This window comes from Myodes glareolus, chromosome 13 (assembly GCF_982192425.1).
Source record: "Myodes glareolus chromosome 13, mMyoGla1.1, whole genome shotgun sequence".
NCBI lineage: Eukaryota > Metazoa > Chordata > Mammalia > Rodentia > Cricetidae > Myodes > Myodes glareolus.
Genome location: NC_142038.1, coordinates 75,301,257 through 75,319,750, shown reverse-complemented (window position 1 = coordinate 75,319,750; position 18,494 = coordinate 75,301,257). Strand labels below are relative to the sequence as shown.

The 18,494-nt window shown below is 42.4% G+C and overlaps 1 protein-coding gene across 1 annotated transcript in view; it reads right to left on the bottom strand.

The window, feature by feature from the left end:
• Positions 1-2,542: 2,542 nt before the first annotated feature.
• LOC146891841 (uncharacterized) overlaps positions 2,543-18,494 on the bottom strand; it is a 38,329-nt gene continuing 22,377 nt past the window's right edge. Inside the window, exons 3-5 of the mRNA XM_087896278.1 lie at positions 6,645-6,777; positions 3,940-3,963; positions 2,543-3,847 (exon numbers count right to left, since the gene is read on the bottom strand). Of these exons, the coding sequence (XP_087752404.1) occupies positions 3,781-3,847; positions 3,940-3,963; positions 6,645-6,777 (224 nt within the window). The 3' untranslated portion in view covers positions 2,543-3,780. The remainder of the gene's footprint in view (positions 3,848-3,939; positions 3,964-6,644; positions 6,778-18,494) is intronic.

Sequence of the window (18,494 nt, the reverse complement as noted above, 5' to 3'; positions counted from 1 at the left end):
GAGAGAGAGAGCAGTTGAGTACTTTCTGTGCTCATATCATGTATATGTGTTGATTTGACTCAATTTAAAAGAGCTCAGAGAATTTTCTCAAAAATACACAAAGAATAAGAAAGTTATAGCCCACAATCAGTCTAGCACATACTGCTTTATTGACTTTGCCACCAACACAGTGACTTTGAGCACTGTCAGCAGGCAGTGAGCATCCACACGATGAAGAAGAAAAGGAGTTGGCCCCTTCATCCTTTCAGCTCTTGCTCTGGACTTTCAGAACCAGCATGCCCACAAGCAAAGAACTTCCTCTGAAGGAAGCCTCAGTCTCCAGGCTTCCGGCACCCAGCCACCCGCAGTCCTGTTGTTAAGGAATGCAGTGAGCCTGGCCGGCACAGGCATGTCACAGTGGTGCTTCTAACACAAACCGGAGCTCAGGTTAGTTTCAAGTCTTTACTCGTTCTGATGGAAGGTGAGCTGGCAGCTGCTGTCCTCATTAGCCTTGTGGCAATACTTTTTCCCTTAAGTGTCTTATGTCTCATATGAAAGCTTAAGGCTTGTTAAATAGGGAGGGGCTTTGGACTGCGTGCCAATGTCAAACAGTAAAGTTTTTATTTTCTCCTGTTGTAACAGCTTCGAAAGGCTGCACTTCCAAGTCACAATCTCCAACACCATTCAGGACTTTAAATTACCTCTTGGGGTGAGAGCAAGAGCTTAACAGTTTCTTCTCCTGATTTTATGATCTTTACCAAAGTATTAGTAAATGAAGGATTTAGAGCCTGTAAGGCAGTAGTAACTGCAATTCTCCTGTGCTTCTGGCATTTTGTGAATGAATAAAGCCATTCCATCTATGATTCTGTAATCCACAGTCATGATGTTTGAATCTCCACGTCCCACCAAGTGTAACTGGACATCATCCTCACAGCTAATGCAAGTCACAATAACTAAGAGTCATTTCACACTGACTCTGTGCCAGGCAACATCACCACAAAATGTTCACCAAATGCCTAGACAAGAGTCTGTCTCCATTCCACAGAGGAGGAAGCCCAAGACTTTAAGAATAAACTTGCTGATGCTTTAGTTCATTGTAAGAAACTGTTGGGAAAGTAGTAGGCTCCCTAACACTGTGAAAGCCATCCCAACAGATCGCACATTCTTTAAGGCCAGCACTATTACTCCCTTTTGTATTGCCTCTCCCTAAAGTGTCCAGAACAATGCCTCACACACAAATTTCTTAATGAAGGTTTACTAAGTAAATGATTACTTACTTGATTCTGGAGCCCTTGATTCTGGAGCAATCCTAACACCCACTCTCCTTCTCTCTTCCTCTTCCCCATTCTTCTTCCTCTCTGTTTCTCAAGATTTGTATACTGCAGGGTGAACATAAGTTGCAGAACCCCTCCAAACTCATCCCTTCCCCACATACACTCGTTGTTGTTTTGTTTTTTTGACAAAGTTGTCTGCTTTACTGTGAGGCCCAAATCAACAGCTGCTGAATAGGTGAACTTCAATACCAACGAACAGGTTGGGGCAGGTAATTAAGGACACTGAATCCATTTGAAATTGAAGTGAAATTAATGGAAGTGGAATGTGTTTATCAGAACTGGAATTTGGCCAGGATTCTACAGAAAATACCAATTACCTTTTTATAATACCTTTTTATAATATAAAGTAGCACATAAATGCCATTTAACTGAATTTCTGAGAGCCACAGAGCAGGCAGTTCATCCCTGAACAATTCCTTCCATTGAAAAGAGGTTTTTGTACTTTCAAAGCAACCCCTTGCATCCAACAAAGAAAATCTCTTGTCGAATCGGTGCTGAAAGTGAATCCCAATTGATGGAGTTGGAGAAGATTGCACAGTACAATCTACTATGTGCATTAAATTAGTGCAAAGTATTGCCACAGCTTCAAATACCCCAAGGGAGAAGACACCTGAGGAGCGATTTCAGTACACATAGCAACTCTCTGCCCAGGATAACATAGGTGTCATCTTACTTGATAAAGAAATGAACCAAAAGGGCTGGAGAAGGCTCAGTGAGTGGAGTGAGTGCAGCTGCTGCCAAGCCTGCCAGCCTGAGTGATCCCCAGGACACACAGGGCGAAGGAGAAAACCTCTAACTTCCACATTTGTATCATGAAACATGTGTGCATGAGTGTGTGTGTGTGTGCACGTGTGCGCACACACACACACACTAAATAACAAAGTTTTTTAAGCTACTTTTTTAAAGAGCGGATGATTAGATAACTTAGCATGTTTCTAACCACCTTCAAGTGGAATTCTGTGAAAGATATAAACTAAAGCAAAACAGAAGGAAGAGCAGGACCTGTAGGAGATAAGCTAAGAACAGTGTTGGGCCTTGTTTGAAGCCTTACTAAAACAAAAACGCTGTGCCTCCTGCTTTCCTCATGCTGGGAACTTCACCCAGGGCTCTGAGCATGCCAAGGGATGTCCTCTACCACTCTCTCAGACCCAGTTCCAGACAGAGCAACTGTCTTTAAAAACAAGCTATCTAAAAAACACAAATGAAGTATTCGGCTATATTAAGGCATTTCTATTTTATTGTATTTATTTATTGTGTGGGCACTGGGTCAGATGTCACGGCATGTGTGTGGATGACAGAAGACAATTTCCAAGAATCAATTCTCTCCTTCCACCACGTCATCAAGCATGGCAGCAAGCACATTTACCCGCCGAGGCACCCTCCCAATGCAGGATTTACGTCAGTGTTTCAGTGTTGGAATGCAGTAATAATTAAAACTTAGAGGCATTCATACTGTAGTGTTTGCAAATGAACTAATGCAGGGATAAGTTGGATACTAGACAAAACCAGATTACTCGTGAATATATAACCATGGAAGCTTAAGACAGATGCAAGGGTATTATTGCTGTATAATTATGCTGTACCCACACTGCTAAAGTTTGGTATTAAATATAGAATAAACATAATAAAAACCCCTTCTTACAAAATGTCTATTAGTATGTCTATTCAGCACAGGTTATGGCTGAGATGGAATGACTCATGACTTAGGTGTAATTTCTTAAAACACAATTTTATCCACTTTAAAATAAGAAAGTGTCAGCTGGGCAACAGTGGCGCACATCTTTAATTCCAGCAATCGGGAGGCAGAGGCAGATGGATCTCTGTGAGTTCGGGCCAGCCTGGTCTACAGAGCGAGCTCTAGGACAGCCAGGAATGGTACATAGAGAAACCCTGTCTCGGGGACGGGATGGGGGTGCGGGGGGAGTATTCAAGAATACCGATGGATGACAGGGACTCTATAGCATTCTTGAGAATTTACTAACTTCTAAATATTTTAATTCTACAACTTAAATTATTTTATTTTTTAAAGTCTTTGTGTGTGTGTGAGTGTGAGTGGGGGCACTCACTGAACTATCTCTCCAGCTCCAGAATTGATTCTCTTGAAATGGAACCTCTCTATGACTCAGGCAGGTCTTGAATTCCAAGTTCAATAGTTCTCATGCCTAAACCCCCCACCTGCCACTCTGCCCAGCTTTACAACTTTTAAATATCTTAAATACAGCCTTTTACAAAATTGTTTACTTCATTTTTATTTGAATTTCTATGACATCAAAACTAAATCTAGCCTGGCGTTGCGCTTTGAATACAGAGGCAAGATGGTAAATCTGAGGCCAACCTGGGCTAGCGATTTCCATACCATCCTGTAGTACGGATGTGAAGGCGATCTGGCTGCGACATCTGTCACCCCATTGAGCACCAGGGTTGATTCAGCTGATCTGGCTGGCTAGGCGGGTGTACCCTTCCTCCGTCACAGCTCCATGTGCGTCCTTCCCGAAGCTACAAAGCTACGCACTTGGTCGAAGAGGACGGCCTTCCTGGAATAGAGGAGGACCCGTCTTGGGTCAAGGGTATACGAGTAGCTGTGCTCCCCTGCTAGAACCTCCAAACAAGCTCTCAAGGTCCGTACCATCCTGTAGTACATAGCAGGACCCTGTCTCAAAACAGACAGAAATGGAAAGAAGAAACAGAGGGAGAAAAGAAAAGAGGCAGGGAAAGAAAGGAAGGAGAAAGGATTTTGAATCAAAAAAGTCATATTATTTTTGTAAACTTCAAGTTGAACTGAACATAATGTTTTGTCAATAAATACATGAAACCAAAGCACTTTTGTTTAGTGTTCTTTTATTAACTCCTATTAATTGTACAAGTTAATATACTTCTCTGCATCATTCCCATATAGACCTATATTGGACTCCCCCACTCTTCCCCCATCTTCCATTCTCTTCCCCTCCTCTATTAGTCCTACTTGCAGATTGTTCTCTTAGATTCTGTGCATGAGAGAGAGCATGTGATACTTACTGTGTTTGGTTCATTGGGCTCAACAGGATGTCCCCAGTTCCACCTATTTTCCAGTGAAAGCAAATGGTGTTTTCATTCTTCTCAATGCTGAATACTCTATGTGTGGATGGATGGATGATAAATAGATAGATAGATAGATAGATAGATAGATAGATAGATAGATAGATAGATGATAGGTAGATAGATAGATAGATAGATATAGATAGATAGATGATAGATAGGTAGGTAGATAGATAGATAGATATAGATAGATGATAGATAGATAGATAGATAGATAGATGATAGATAGATAGATAGATAGATAGATAGATAGATAGATAGATGATAGGTAGATAGATGATAGGTAGGCAGATAGATAGATAGATAGATAGATAGATAGATAGATAGATAGATAGATAGATAAATTATATATAGTAGATAGATAGATGATAGGTAGGTAGATAGATAGATAGATAGATAGATAGATAGATAGATAGATAGATGATAGATAGATAGATAGATAGATAGATAGATAGATAGATAGATATCTTTATCTTTACTCACTCATCTGTTGACAGATCCCTGGGCTAACTTAGTAGTTTAGCTATTGTCAATAGTCAAAAACCTAGAAAGGATGATATGCTAATTCTATTTTTAGTTTAGTTTAGTTTGCCTTTGTTTTGATTTTTGACAAGGTCTACCTATGTAGCAAGACTAACCTAGAATTTTTGATCCTCCTGCCTCAGACTCCTAAGTGCTAGAATTTTAAATTTCTGCCAGCATACTGAGCCTATGTTTAGTTTTTAGGAAACCTCTACACTGTTTCCCATGTCAGGACTAACTTCCATCATACCAACAGTATAGAAGGATTCCTGATTTCTTACATTGTGTGTGTGTGTGTGTGTGTGTGTGTGTGTGTGTGTGTGTGTGTGTAAGACTCTCAAGTAGCCCAGGCTGGCCTTGAACTTCTTATCTGTGTGCTTTCACCTCCCTCCTAAGTGCTGGTGTCACAGGTGTGTGCCATTACGCCGGGTTTTATGTGGTTCTGGAGATCAAACCTAAGACTCTGTGCATGGTAGGCAAGCATTCTGCTGATCTGAGTTACACCCCCAGCCCGTGTTTGTGTGTGTGCAGATGCGCACATGTGAATGGTGTATCGGATGTGCTGATTTAACTCTTAGTGTAGTCTCAATTGGCATTTCTCTAATGACTGCAGGTGGTGAGCATTGTTTGTGTATTGACTGATCTTTTTTTGAGATGTATCTGTTCAGATTACTTGCCCATTTATTGACTGGGTTATGTGTGCTGTTGTTCTTCTTTAATGCCATCTTACTGTGTTTGGCTTATTTCATTTAACGTGACATCTCCAGTTCCATCTATTTCCCTGCAAAGTGTCCACATCCGCCAGCTCATTGGTCAGCAGAGACCTCCTTCTACTCTGTGTTTATCTCTTCATTCTACTGACCGTTTTCTTCTGTTCAGAAGCTGTTCAGTTGGTTAGAACACAAACTACAAACTTGTGCTCTTATTTCCTGAGCTACCAGCCTTATTAAAGAAAGCTTTGTCTGTTCTAATATCTTAAAATGTTTTCTCTAGTATTTTCAAATTTTTTTATTTTAAGTTTCCTTTTGTAACCCAGGCTGGCCTTGAACTTGTAATCCTCCTGCCTTGACCTCCCATGTGCCGCCATGTTTGACTCAAAAAAAAAAAAAAAAAAAAAAAAAAACTTTGACCAAGGAGTCAAATACCTTCATATTTGCATGGATGTCTGCGCTGTGTTTCCTCCTGAGTGAGCTCCGATAGAGCTGATTGCTGGGGTAAAGCATGGACAACTCACCAGTGGCTACCCCATTTTTCACTTTTAACTTTATTTATTTGGCTTTTTGAGACAGGGTTTCCCTGTGTATCCCTGGCTGTCTTGGAACTCATCCAAGATCAGGGTGGTCTCAAACTCAAGAGATCTGCCCGCCTTTGCCTCCCAAGTGCTAGGATTAAAAGCATGTGCTGCCCCCACCCAGGAACCTTTAACCTTGTTCATATGTTTAGGTCTTGGCGATGTAGCTATGTGAGTTTATGTCGGGATTTCCTTTGACAGCTGCTGTGTTTTCTTTCTCTTTGGAGCACTTGGTCCACATAATCCTTTCCCTGCTTTTCACTTCTGTGAGGCATTATCCACATGACTCACCATCCTTCCTTCTGGCTTCTCTGTATGTTTGATCTCGTTCCCCAGCATTCATGGGTGGAGATTTGATCAGTGAGCTAAATCACTAAATAAAACATCACAGCTATTTATTACTTGTTATTTATTATAACAAATTGTTTGGATTATAGACTTACTTCTGTTTTGAAGAGCTGAGGATTGAAGCTGCAGACATCAGAGCTGATGGAAGTGTACATCCAATCCTATGTTCTTGGGACAGCTGAGATGTCACAGTGGGTCGAGCATACTTGACAACCTGGGCTATATCCCCTGGATATGATGAATGGAAAAAAATGAAGTTTATGTCCTGGCAATGCTGAAGCAGGCATGGGTAGCCCGTATATAGTGGTTTTGTTGAACTTAACCACATTGGGTTTCATGGTCTAAGTTGATGAGGACTACTGACCAGGTCTCTTCCTCAAAAAGGCACCAGATCTCATTACAGATGGTTGTGAGCCACCATTACAGATAATTGCCGGGAATTGAACTCAGGACCTTTGAAAGAGCAGGCAGTGCTCTTAACCACTGAGCCATCTCCCCAGCCTCCAGAACATGATGGAAGGAGAAAAATCAGTTCTCTCTGATTGTCCTCTGACCTACACATACACAGTGCAGCACGCATGTTCACACAAAGATACACGGAAACAACTCACAGATTGTTTTTAAATAACCTTTGTTCTAAGGAGAGTTCTCTTTATCATATAGAATCCAATATATGCAACTTCCCAGGGTTTTTAAAGAAAGGATAAATTGAGTCAAGTAGGTAAGTGTTTTCTATCTTTCTTCTTTTCAGAAGACTTCATTAGTTGTTTTGTTTAGATTCTCAACATATGTCTGAACATTGTAGCATCTGGATCCTATTCAGCTATAAAATAATAGGAATTTCGGTAAGGTGCATTGGTAGAGCGCCTTCTCCTTAGGAGATGCTCTAAGCCTATTTCATTAGTTTGTGTGCTCTCAGGAGGTCCGCTTTGGTGATTTAGGAGAAAGGAATGGTCCATCCAAAGATTTGCTGTTGCTTTGCCCAAGGAGAAAATGAATGTTATGTCTGATCAAATTTAGAGGCACAAAGAGAACAGTTTTGGTGATAAGAAAGCATTTGAGAAAGCCAAAGTCTACACCATGATTTACCCAGCTGTCAGTCTAAGAGGCCTCCAATTACCCAGACACAGTAGCCTTCAAAATCTGTCTCTACAAGCCCTGAAATTCCCTTAGCTCACAGATGCATTGAGTGGTGAGCTTCCTTGATTTGTCATGCCAGGATCCCATATAGTATGAATAGACCAAGGATTCTGTTGTAGACTGTGCTGTGTCCCACAAAGACTGGTCATGGTAGCAACACTGAGTAGAGCTCATATTGCTAACCATAATTAAATAGTCCGTGTCTTCACTGTGTAAAGAAAATGCTCTGACTTAGTTCATGTGGCCTCTCCTCAGTTTAGTGCAGTGGTTGCCACACATGTAAGTAGTGATGTTCTGAATCATTACTCTTTCAGGAAATAACGAGAAATCACTTCATTTTCATAGCCAAGTCTCAACCCTCAACCCTGTGTCAACAAAGCTCTCCTCAAATTCAAGGCATTTCTGAGTCCATCAACAGTTTTAGGATATTTGGGAAACAAAGGAAATGGTCTCTGACTCATTATTGCATAAAAAATATTTACCTGTTGCTGAACGACATACGATACTTATGACGTTATTTTACACTTAAAGAAGCTTTTCTTGAAGAAAAAGTTTTGTCTTTTTTTTTCTTTAATGTGTTGCCTGGCATGTTTGGCTGTCTGCTGAGCTAGAACAGCCTTTCTGCTAGTATCGAAAGTTAGCCTGTATTTTCAATAAAAACTATAATGGACCTCCTTTATTTCCTTAGATGTTAAATGATTAGAAATAGTGATCTAGGTGGCATTTTCCAGTCTTTGAGAGTCACATGATTGAGATGTAAGAGATGCATTTAGTGACCCCCATCAGCAAACCAGTGTGAATTAAGTGATCCTTGATAGCTCTATCCTCCAGAACCAGATGTTTTTAAATAGTGATTATACTTTCTTAGTCATTAAACAAACATAAATAAAACAAAGCAAGAGCCATCCACATAATTTACAGAGTCCAATAAAAATGAAAACAAAAATCTACCTTTCAAAGATTGTCAAAAATTCCAAATTCAATCACTAAATAAAGCGTAATCGCTTTTGAGTACAGGAACTTGTACAATGGCATGGATTACACTCCTGTGTAGCTGGCCTTGAACAGAACAAACAGACAAAAGTGACCAGTGAGACCCATTCAAAGTTTCTGTCCATTCAGATCACTTCCTGTCTTATCACAATGAGGAGACACTCACAGTGTTACTAATTTGCTCACAGTCCGTTACAGAAGAGGAGCGACACACACTGATAAGGAAGTGCAAACGATTCTATATACTTCATTAATTAGAAAGCAATCATCACTTAATTATTTAACTTATTGGTTCTCAGGATCAGACAATTTAAAGCAGGTTTTAATGTTTAACAACTAATTAGTGAACCTCAAACAACTGAATCTCTTATGACTATGTTGACTCTCCATCTGAAATCAGCAATCTATATGAAAATCAGTTTTAACCTTGGTAGGCCAAAGGAATGACCTACCTGTGATGAGAGTATGTGATGAGATTATGAACTCACTCTGTCTTCCTAACAATCCTGTTTCATATATAAGGAAAGAGAAAGCAGGGTCCCTTGAGTGACGTGACTGCTGTGACTGCTGTGACTGTGACAGTAGTGACCAGCGGCTCTCCGTCTGCACTTGAGACCTCCTCCACAGGAGAGAATTCATGTCTGGTGCTGTAAACCCGTCAGAAACCCATGACTGGGGAGGACATAGACCCTGGGCCTGGGAAGAGCGCCTACTATGGTCATCTTAATGAACAATGTTGTCAAGTTGACATTTAAATATGTGCTTGTACCCATGGATTAGTTCTGTTCTCAAGCTTGGTCAAGCAATTGTCTCTTTTGCCATGGACAACAGTCATTACAGATACAGTAACTGGTTAAAGTGCTGAGAAGTGACAGTTGAGTGTTCAGCCTTATGAGACAGCTATTCAACCTCCACAAGGCTCGAGGGACACTGTGGAAGGTGGGACAGAAAGAACTTAAGAGCCAGATAGATGATAGGAGGAGAGCTGTGAAAGGCTGGCCTCTGCACACAGCACAGTGACTGCGCTTTCACAAGATCAAGTCAGTGAATAATTCCAGCATGGACAGGAGGGGGGCTCCTGAGGCTCAACCCCCAAGAGCTGCAGGGGAAGGTGGCACCTTTCTTTGGGGTGTGCCCACATTCATGTATATAACCTTAATTGGACTCCATAAGTCATAAAAACAACAAAGAACAGGACATGAACTTAGAAGTACATGTGCTGGGAACCTGGAGTAAATGGAAGAAAGGAGTTGGGGTGGATATAGCCAAAATATCTCTCTCTCTCTCTCTCTCTCTTTCTCTCTCTCTCTGTGTGTGTGTGTGTGTGTGTGTGTGACAGAGATATATACATATGTGTATATATACATATACATAGAGATACACACACACATATATGTGTATATATGCATATATATATATACATATATATATGTTGTCAAAGAGTAAATAAAATTAAAGTTAAAACTGGAGCCGTAGGCCAGATGTGGTAAGCACACCTTTAATCTCAGAACTCAGGAGCAGAGGCAGGAAGATCTTGGTGAGTTCAAAGTCAGCCTGGTCTACAGATTGGCTTCCAGGATTTACTAGAGAGACCCTGTCTCAAAAGAAAGAAAGAAAGAAAAAGAAACAAAGAAAGGAAGGAAGGAAGGAAGGAAGGAAGGAAGGAAGGAAGAAAGGAAGGAAGGAAGGAGAAAAAGGAACTGTGGGCTATAACAGTCAAAATTCAAATATATTCCAATGAAGTAACTGCAAAAACTTTAACAAAGTGACTGTTTGCAAGATCCTTTATGAGACCAGCAATAGCAACAACTGTAAAACATGGGTCACTGTAATCTGCAAAGGTCAAGAGTATAAGCAGCCACCAGTCAGAAGACTTAGCCTCCATTAAAAGAATATAGCCATGATAGTGACCTCACAGGATATTAATGTACATGAGTATTTTGTCTACATGCAGTGTATGTGCCATGGGTATGCCCAATAACATTGGAGGTTGGAAGAAGACATCAAATCCTCTGGAATTGGAGTTATAGATGGTTGTAGTCACCATGTGGGTACTGGAAACTAAACTCAGGTCCTCTAGAAGAACAAGTGTTCTTAAATGGTAAGTCATCTCTTTGGCATCTCCCTTAGATTTTCTACTGATGCTCTCTACTGACCAATTCTAAGGAGTGATCACAATGGAATTTAGTTAAATAGTGCAGTGATTCTGCAAGGTTCACAAGAACTGAGTCACTAGGAGGGTTCGTCAGAACAAATTACTGAGCACTGCCACCCCAGAGTGGACTAGGAACTGAAAAGTTAGTTTTCATGTCACCTGGTATAGCTTAATGCTAGTCCAGAGTCCGTGCTTATGTAAACACCTCCGTCTCTCTGGGCAGAGAAGGGTGAAAAGCGCAGCTGGAAGACAGCCAGCGCAGGAACAATAGAAGTTGCTGTGAGAACAATGGACTCATTCATCACCAAAACAGCTGTCTCTGAAGGTTGTCCCTTTGCTTTGTTTTAGCATTTTTGATTTTTTTTTCTTCCTCTGTAAATGCAAAAAAGGAGGCTTATTATATTGCCCTGGTGAGTGAAGGCAGAGAGAAGATTGAAGTGCTTTCAACATGCCTTCCAAAGAGCCCCTTGAAAAGCCCCACACCTTAGTCTCTCCCTACTCTAGACTGCCTCTTCACAACCAAAGTTGATGCCAGCAAGAAGGGTGTTGACAGACGTGGTAGGGAAGAACCTTGGCTCCTCCTTCTACATTCATGAGCCTACCTATAGTGCGCTACTCACAGAAAAACCTAGAAAATTGACAGTTTCATGCTAATTTATGCTTATAAATATCCTGGATTTAAAAAAATAAGTTTTTAACGGATGAGATCATCAATCAGAACTTGTAATAACATAAAGCCGAACTGGATGGCTTCTCAGTCATAATGCAAGTTTGCTCTCTATGTTTTCATGAAAGGCCAACAATGTGATTATGCTAAAGATAACTGGATCCTTCCTTACAACGCAGAAACAGAATGTAAGTTGAAAGCTTTTCTCTCTTCTATGTAAACAAAGTCAAGCATGTCAGATTAATGGATGACCTATTTGGAAAAACCTGGAGTCAAGGGTTTAACTGAGTTTGCTGGTGGACAGGCTGTCTCCATTTCCTGGCAGAGAGCTCAAAACACCTAACTTACCCGAAATAAGACGCTCCTAAGAAGCAGAACACTGGCTGTCCACTGTCCACTCCTGCCCTTAACGTTAGCTCTTAGTCGTCTGCTTAATCTGCTTCATGCACACAACTTCTGGTAATCTAATTTTTTTTTGAAGATGTACACCTGTTTCTTTTTTCTTTTCTTTTCTTTTCTTTTCTTTTGTTGTTGTTGTTGTTTTGTTTTTTGAGACAGGGTTTCTCTGTAGCTTTGGAGCCTGTCCTGGAACTAGCTCTGTAGACCAGGCTGGTGTTGAACTAACAGAGATCCTCCTGTTTCTGCCTCCCAGTGCTGGGATTAAAGGTGTGCACCACCACTGCCTGGCACTGATTTCTTCTTTATCTGGGAGAAAAGCTGACATCAAAAGTAGATTGGCTTTTAGTCATTTAAATCAAAATCTTAGCTACTACAACCAGGGGAAAGGGAAGGGACAAGCATATGTCTGTAAACTCTCCATCTAATTATTCATTTTTGGAAACATTTCTGAGCAACTTAGTATTTTAATTCCCAATTAAGGAACCAAACCATAGAATTATTCTACCCAGAAGACTGTCAAATTCTATTAACCTTTATAGTGTTCACAGTGATCATCTGTGAAATTGGATTTAACACTTTTTCAAAAGTTTATGATACAGATTTATAAAGTATATTAAATAGAAAAGAATAAACATATTGACATCAAAGGAAAACACACTAAGATGGATTATTTGCCCAAATAACCAGTTCAAAATTCAGAGTTGTGAAACTTTCTCACTGCCCCAAAAGCACCTGATCTGCCTTCACTGTACAAACAGCAGACCTTAGCCATGTGCGAGGAACCCTAAGCCTTAGACACGCTTCAGAGAGAAGCCTTGGCAGGCACTGATGCTCCTTGGATGTAGGGTGACTGGTAATTGAGGGTTAGAGAGATGGCTCAGAGGTCAAGCAATAACTGCGCTTTCGTAGGACCTAAGTTTGATTCCCAGCACCCACATGCTGGCTCACAACCAACTGTAATTCCAGTTCCTGCGGATCCAATGCCCTATTCTGGCCTCTGTGGGTTCCACATATACATGCCATGCACGTGTATTCATGCAGGCAAACTCTCCTACACAGAAGATAAAAATAAGCAGACCTTAAAGGAGGGCACTAGCAGTGACCTGACACAGCCTTAGACACAGGGGCCAGCTCTGAGCTTTTGTCTTCTCATCTTTTTCCAGTAAACTGCTGGTTTGAAAGGAGAGGAAATCCTCTAGATAGATGTGGTCACCAGGCAACTGGACAGCAGTATCATTTTGAAAATAAAGCAAGGAGACTCACCAAGTAGAAATAAAATTAACATAAGTGAGACTTGAAGATGAACCAGTAGGTAAAGAACTCGCCAGCAAGAATGAGGACCTGCGTTTAGGTCCTGTGGAGGCTCTGCTGCAGGTAGTTAGCCAGGTCAATCTGGTGTCCCTCACTAAGGTATTCCTCTGTTCAAGGACCTGTATCGGCACAGTGTAAGCATCTGGGGCCTTGTGGGACTTTGTAAACTCAGCTCAGTCAGAGGGACTGATTTTAGCATGGAGCAGTTTGCTGAAGAATTTACTCTCAAACTGGCCAAGTGGTGCCCAAAATGGCTATGCCATGACCAGATAAACAAAGGGCACTCAGTACTGGGCAGTGGAGAGCCCAGTGACTTATCTTACCTTTGATAACAACATGAAAGTTTGTGTTACAGCTTAACAGGTCCAAGTAGAGGTCCATGCTATTTTGTAGTGGCCTCAGCACTGACAGCTATCAGTATGAGCCAGAAGCCGAGATGGTGGAGCTGACCAAGCATCTGAGCAGGTGCCCTGGTAGCTCTAGGCATAAACTGTGCTCATGAAGAAGCTCCTGTGATAATGCAATGTCAGCCATGGCATGCACAGTATCTTAGTTGTTTTTCTTTTGCTAACTGTAACAAAACACTAGACCAAGGCAACCTATAAAGAAGGAGTTCTTTGAAGGTGGTAGAGTCCATGACCATCCCAGTGGTGAGCAGAGCGGCAGGCAAGCGTGGCACTAGAGCAATAGCTAAGGGCTTACAGATGGACACAATTGAGACAGAGTGAGAACTAGGAATTGTTGGCAGAGGTCTGTCCCAACAGGTCCCTTAGCCGTTTAGTCCCAAATAAACACACAGAGGTCTACATTAATCATAAACTGATTGGCCTAGTAGCTCAGGTTTCTTATTAATTAATTCTTACATCTTACATTAACCCATTGTTCTTGCCTGTGGTAGCCATGTGGCTTGATACCTTTTTTGGGTGAGGCAGCCACATCTAGCTTGCACTGTGTCTGAGTGATGACTACAGACTGATGGTGTGGGAGAATTGTCTATATTCTGTCAATCATGTTTTAAATAAATGCTGATTGGCCAGGCAGGAAGTATAGGAAGGAAAACCAGACAGGAAGTGGAGATGATGCAATGAGAACAGGAGAATTCTGGGAAGGAGGAAGTGGATTCCTCCCTCTCCTGCCCAGATCACCGAAGCAGCAGGATGTGATCTGCCCTACTGAAAAAAGTACTGAGCCGCATGGCTAACATAGATCAGAAAAATGGGTTAATCAAGATGTGAGAGTTAGCCAGTAAGAGGCTAGAGCTAACGGGCCAATCAGCTTACAACTTATAGAGATCTCTGTGTGATTTTCTTTGGGGCTAAACAGCTGTGGGAACTGGGCAGGAGAGAAAACCCCAACAAGCAGGCCCAATCATGTTACAGACTGAAACTTCCATCTTCCCAGAATTCTTGTTGCCCCACCTCTACTTCCTACCTGGTCACCCCACCTATACCTTCTGCTTGTCTATTGGCTAATCAGTCAGTCACTGTCCCACAGCAGGGAAAGGCTTGGGCAGGCAAAGAGAGAACTGGGAACAGCTTGGCCTTTTGAAACCTCAATACTGGGAACAGCTTGGCCTTTTGGAACCTCAATGCCCACCCACTGTGACACACCTCCAACAAGGCCATATTTCCTAATCCTTCCCAAATAATTTTTATCAACTGCAGGCCAAGCATTCAAATATATAAGTGTGGGGAAGGGGCATTCTCACTCAAACCACCACACATAATGAAGACCTACAGCCTATGCTGACAAACTCCTATCGAGAGAGAGCTGTTTCTCCAGGGTCTTCCTGGCTTTGCTGGAGATGAAGACCCAAAGAGGCACTGTGGTTTCTCAAGGCATGGTTGGCAGGGGTGCCAAGGCCCTGGTCCCACTGGCACTGGAAGGCACCAAAGTCAGGCAGATAAAGGAAGTGCAGGCAGGCTATCACCAAACTCACCATCACCTCCAAACCAGAGACAACCATTCCTGCAAGTGGATATGAAGTGGTGTCCCTCTTGCACCTCAATACATGGGACTACAGAATTCTGAAGTGCTCATGGCCCTGATGAACATAGCAGGAATCTGTGAGAGGCTCAGACAGCAGATCCTGTGAGAGAAGACCACGGGTCACATGTTTTAGTAGCATAAATGCCACTCAGGACACTGTGGAGTGCCCATGTAACTTGGCCATGAGCAGAAAGGTGTGGAATCTTTTTGGCCCAGGACAGTGGTCAGCTGAAGCTGCTGGCACTGTACAGAGGAACGGACAGCAAGCTATTGTGCCTGTCGAGCCTGGCTATACTCACCTCTATGTGGTCCTCTCTACAGACTGAGCTATAATACAGAATAATTAGTGTCTAATATGAATACCAAACTCTAGTTTAAATTTTCCTATACAATTATCAATTCTAAAATAGACAGTAAAATTAGCTTTACGTGAGTTACTAATTCCCACCAAATAGTTTTAGATCAAAGACATGCTTTTATTCATTTTATTCATTGCTGCTGGTGTTGGAGGTGGGTGGGCAGGTGTGTCTAATGGTGGGTAAGCAGGCCATGATATGATATACCGGTAGAGATCAGAGGGCAACTCTGTGTAGTTGGCTGTCTCCGTCTACTTTTATTGCGTTATAAGGATTGAGGATCGACGAAAGCACTCAGGTTTCTCAGTAAGTGCGTTTACCTGCTGTTGTGTGACAGGTCCAAAGAAGTAATTGATTTTTTAATTCTTTCATTTTTTTTTTGAGAATTTCATACATGACTGCCACATTCCATCATTTCCACACCACGCGACAGTTCCTAAAGTGTGGAGACTTCTGTAGCTGTAAGGGAGACGGCAGGCAGAGGGAAGAGTCCAGGCTGAACGTAGCCTGCAGACTAAACAGGACCACGAGAGGAGAGAGGGGTAGGCTGAGAAAGAGAGAGGGGCCAAGAGGACCAGACACTGATGTAGTCAAAATGGCTGAATTACACAGGGATCAGGCTGGGAGAGAGGGAAGAGGAAGCCAGGCCCCTGGGAGGGAGATGGTTAGAGTAGGGGGCGGGGTGAGAATTGCTGGGAGGGGGCACAGGTACTGAGGGACACTGGGAGAGCATCCACTCTGATATGTTAGCCATTTGTCCTGGGTTTCTGAGACTTACAGCTCCAACTCCTCCGTTTCAACCCCTAAACTCGTGCCCTCCTTTTCTTTGTCAATTCAGCGCTGAGTGAACACACCCTACTATGCTTCAGTACTGAGTGAACACACCCTACTATGCTTCAGCACTGAGTGAACACACCCTACTATGCTTCAGCACTGAGTGAACACACCCTACTATGCTTCAGCACTGAGTGAACACACCCTACTATGCATATGTTCATGTTCAGGGTAAGCGCTAGAGGGACCACAGTTTTGCAGTATTTGACAGGGAAAGTGCATCTATGAAACCTCAGCAATGCCTTTGCCTATACAAGACCAGTTGACATGCCAACATTGACAAACGGGAAATTTCACAAGGCTCCACCCCTGGATAAAAGGCTACAGGCAGTCAATGGCTGCGGAGGGAAGGAGAATCAGTTTTCTTCAGAGATGAGCTCCCCATAGGTTGCTCAATCCAAAGAAGTTTGTTTTCCGAGACAGGGTTTCTCTGTGTAGCTCTGGTTTTCCTGGAACTCGCTCTAAAGACCAGGCTGGCCTCGAACTCATAGCTCCGCCTGCCTCTGCCTCCCAAGTGCTGGGATTAAATGCATGCACCACCACTGGCCGGCTGAAATTTTGTTGTTTTATTTTTTGAGACAGGGTCTCTCTATAGTCCCCGCCATCCTGGATCTCACTATGTAAAACAGGCTGGCCTCAAACTCAGAGATCCTCCTGCCCTGCCTCCTAACTGCAGGGTTAAAGGCGTGGGCCCACCACACTTGACCCCAAAAGAAGTTGTGGTCAGGTGTAGCACATGCTTTTAATTCCACCACTCTAGAGACAGAGGCAAGCAGATCTCTGAGATTAAGGCCAGTTTGACCGACAAAGAAAGTTTCAGGCCACACAGGAGTGCACAGTAAGACCCTGGAGAGACAGTGAGAAGATACAATGGAGCTTTAGTACTTCACAGCTTCTGTGTGTTTGCTTTGGTCATTATTCAGGGCCTCATGCATATTGGACAAATGCTCTGCCACTGTGTTACACCCCAGTCCTGTGCAAGAACTCTTATAGTAGATGCCTCGCAATTATGTGCCTTTGTTGTGTGGAAAATACGTGCTATGAATATGTGATATCCTACTCTTAATCAGCAGAGTGCTGAGCACAATTTTGTTGAGCATAATTATAACTAAATAAGGCATTCTCTGCTGATCACTGTTTTCATATAGACTTCTTTTTAATTTCATAATGGGAAAATGAAAATTTAAAATCTCTTAGTCATGAAAATATTGTATACCTAAAATCTGTAGTATATTTTACTATCAGTACAGTAAATAACAGCAAAGAGACTTTTTAAAAATCTTTGAGACACAAAGGACAACAGCAAACTTTTGTATATTTCATGTTACACAGCCAGGAAGAAAATATTTTGGTGACTAACATCAGTTCCAAGCTCTTGCAATGAGGAAAAACGAAGTCTTGAAGTAGTTCTGTTCCCCAGCCCTGCTTCTTCTCTCAGCTAAGGCTTGCTCAGTGACCCTGAGCCCACACCCTCTGTCCTCTGGGGAGTAAGAAAATAAGGGCTGAAACCCGAGAAGAGGACATCAGTCACCTGATGCCCAACACCAATCCTTGCCGCCTTAAGGATGCCAGTGGCAGCTTAGCATGCTCGCTCACTCTGGGAAAGATAAGCTTCGATAAGCTTCTGAGGTTTACTCAGTTTGCCTACACTTCAGGGAGTTTTATTTCACACAACTTTCAGCTAGGGCTTTGCAGGGATGAGGGTGAATCTGGGTACCTTACATGGCAGTGAGTTCAGGAAAAAGGAAATCAACACCAACTGCTAATTCTAGATCCCAACTTTGCCCTTTAAGACCTTGAGAAAGAAGCTGCATGTTGACATCTCAGGAAATACTAATTAAAAATGTCAACACAGTGGGAGGAAAGCTGATCTGCCTGCATCTGCGGCTGCAATGAGGTCTTAAAGGGAAAGAGCAACGAGGGGAGATGTGGGATCTGCGGAGAGAGGGAAGTGCTGGCACTGCTGGCTCGCACATGAATACTGCACTCATTTCCAGACAAAGAGCAGGGAAAGCCCAAGCTTTGGGAAGAGAGCTGCTCTGTTCTTCAGAGAGCACAGACACCTGAGAGGAGCGCAGGCGGCTTTGTGCTGGGGAATGAC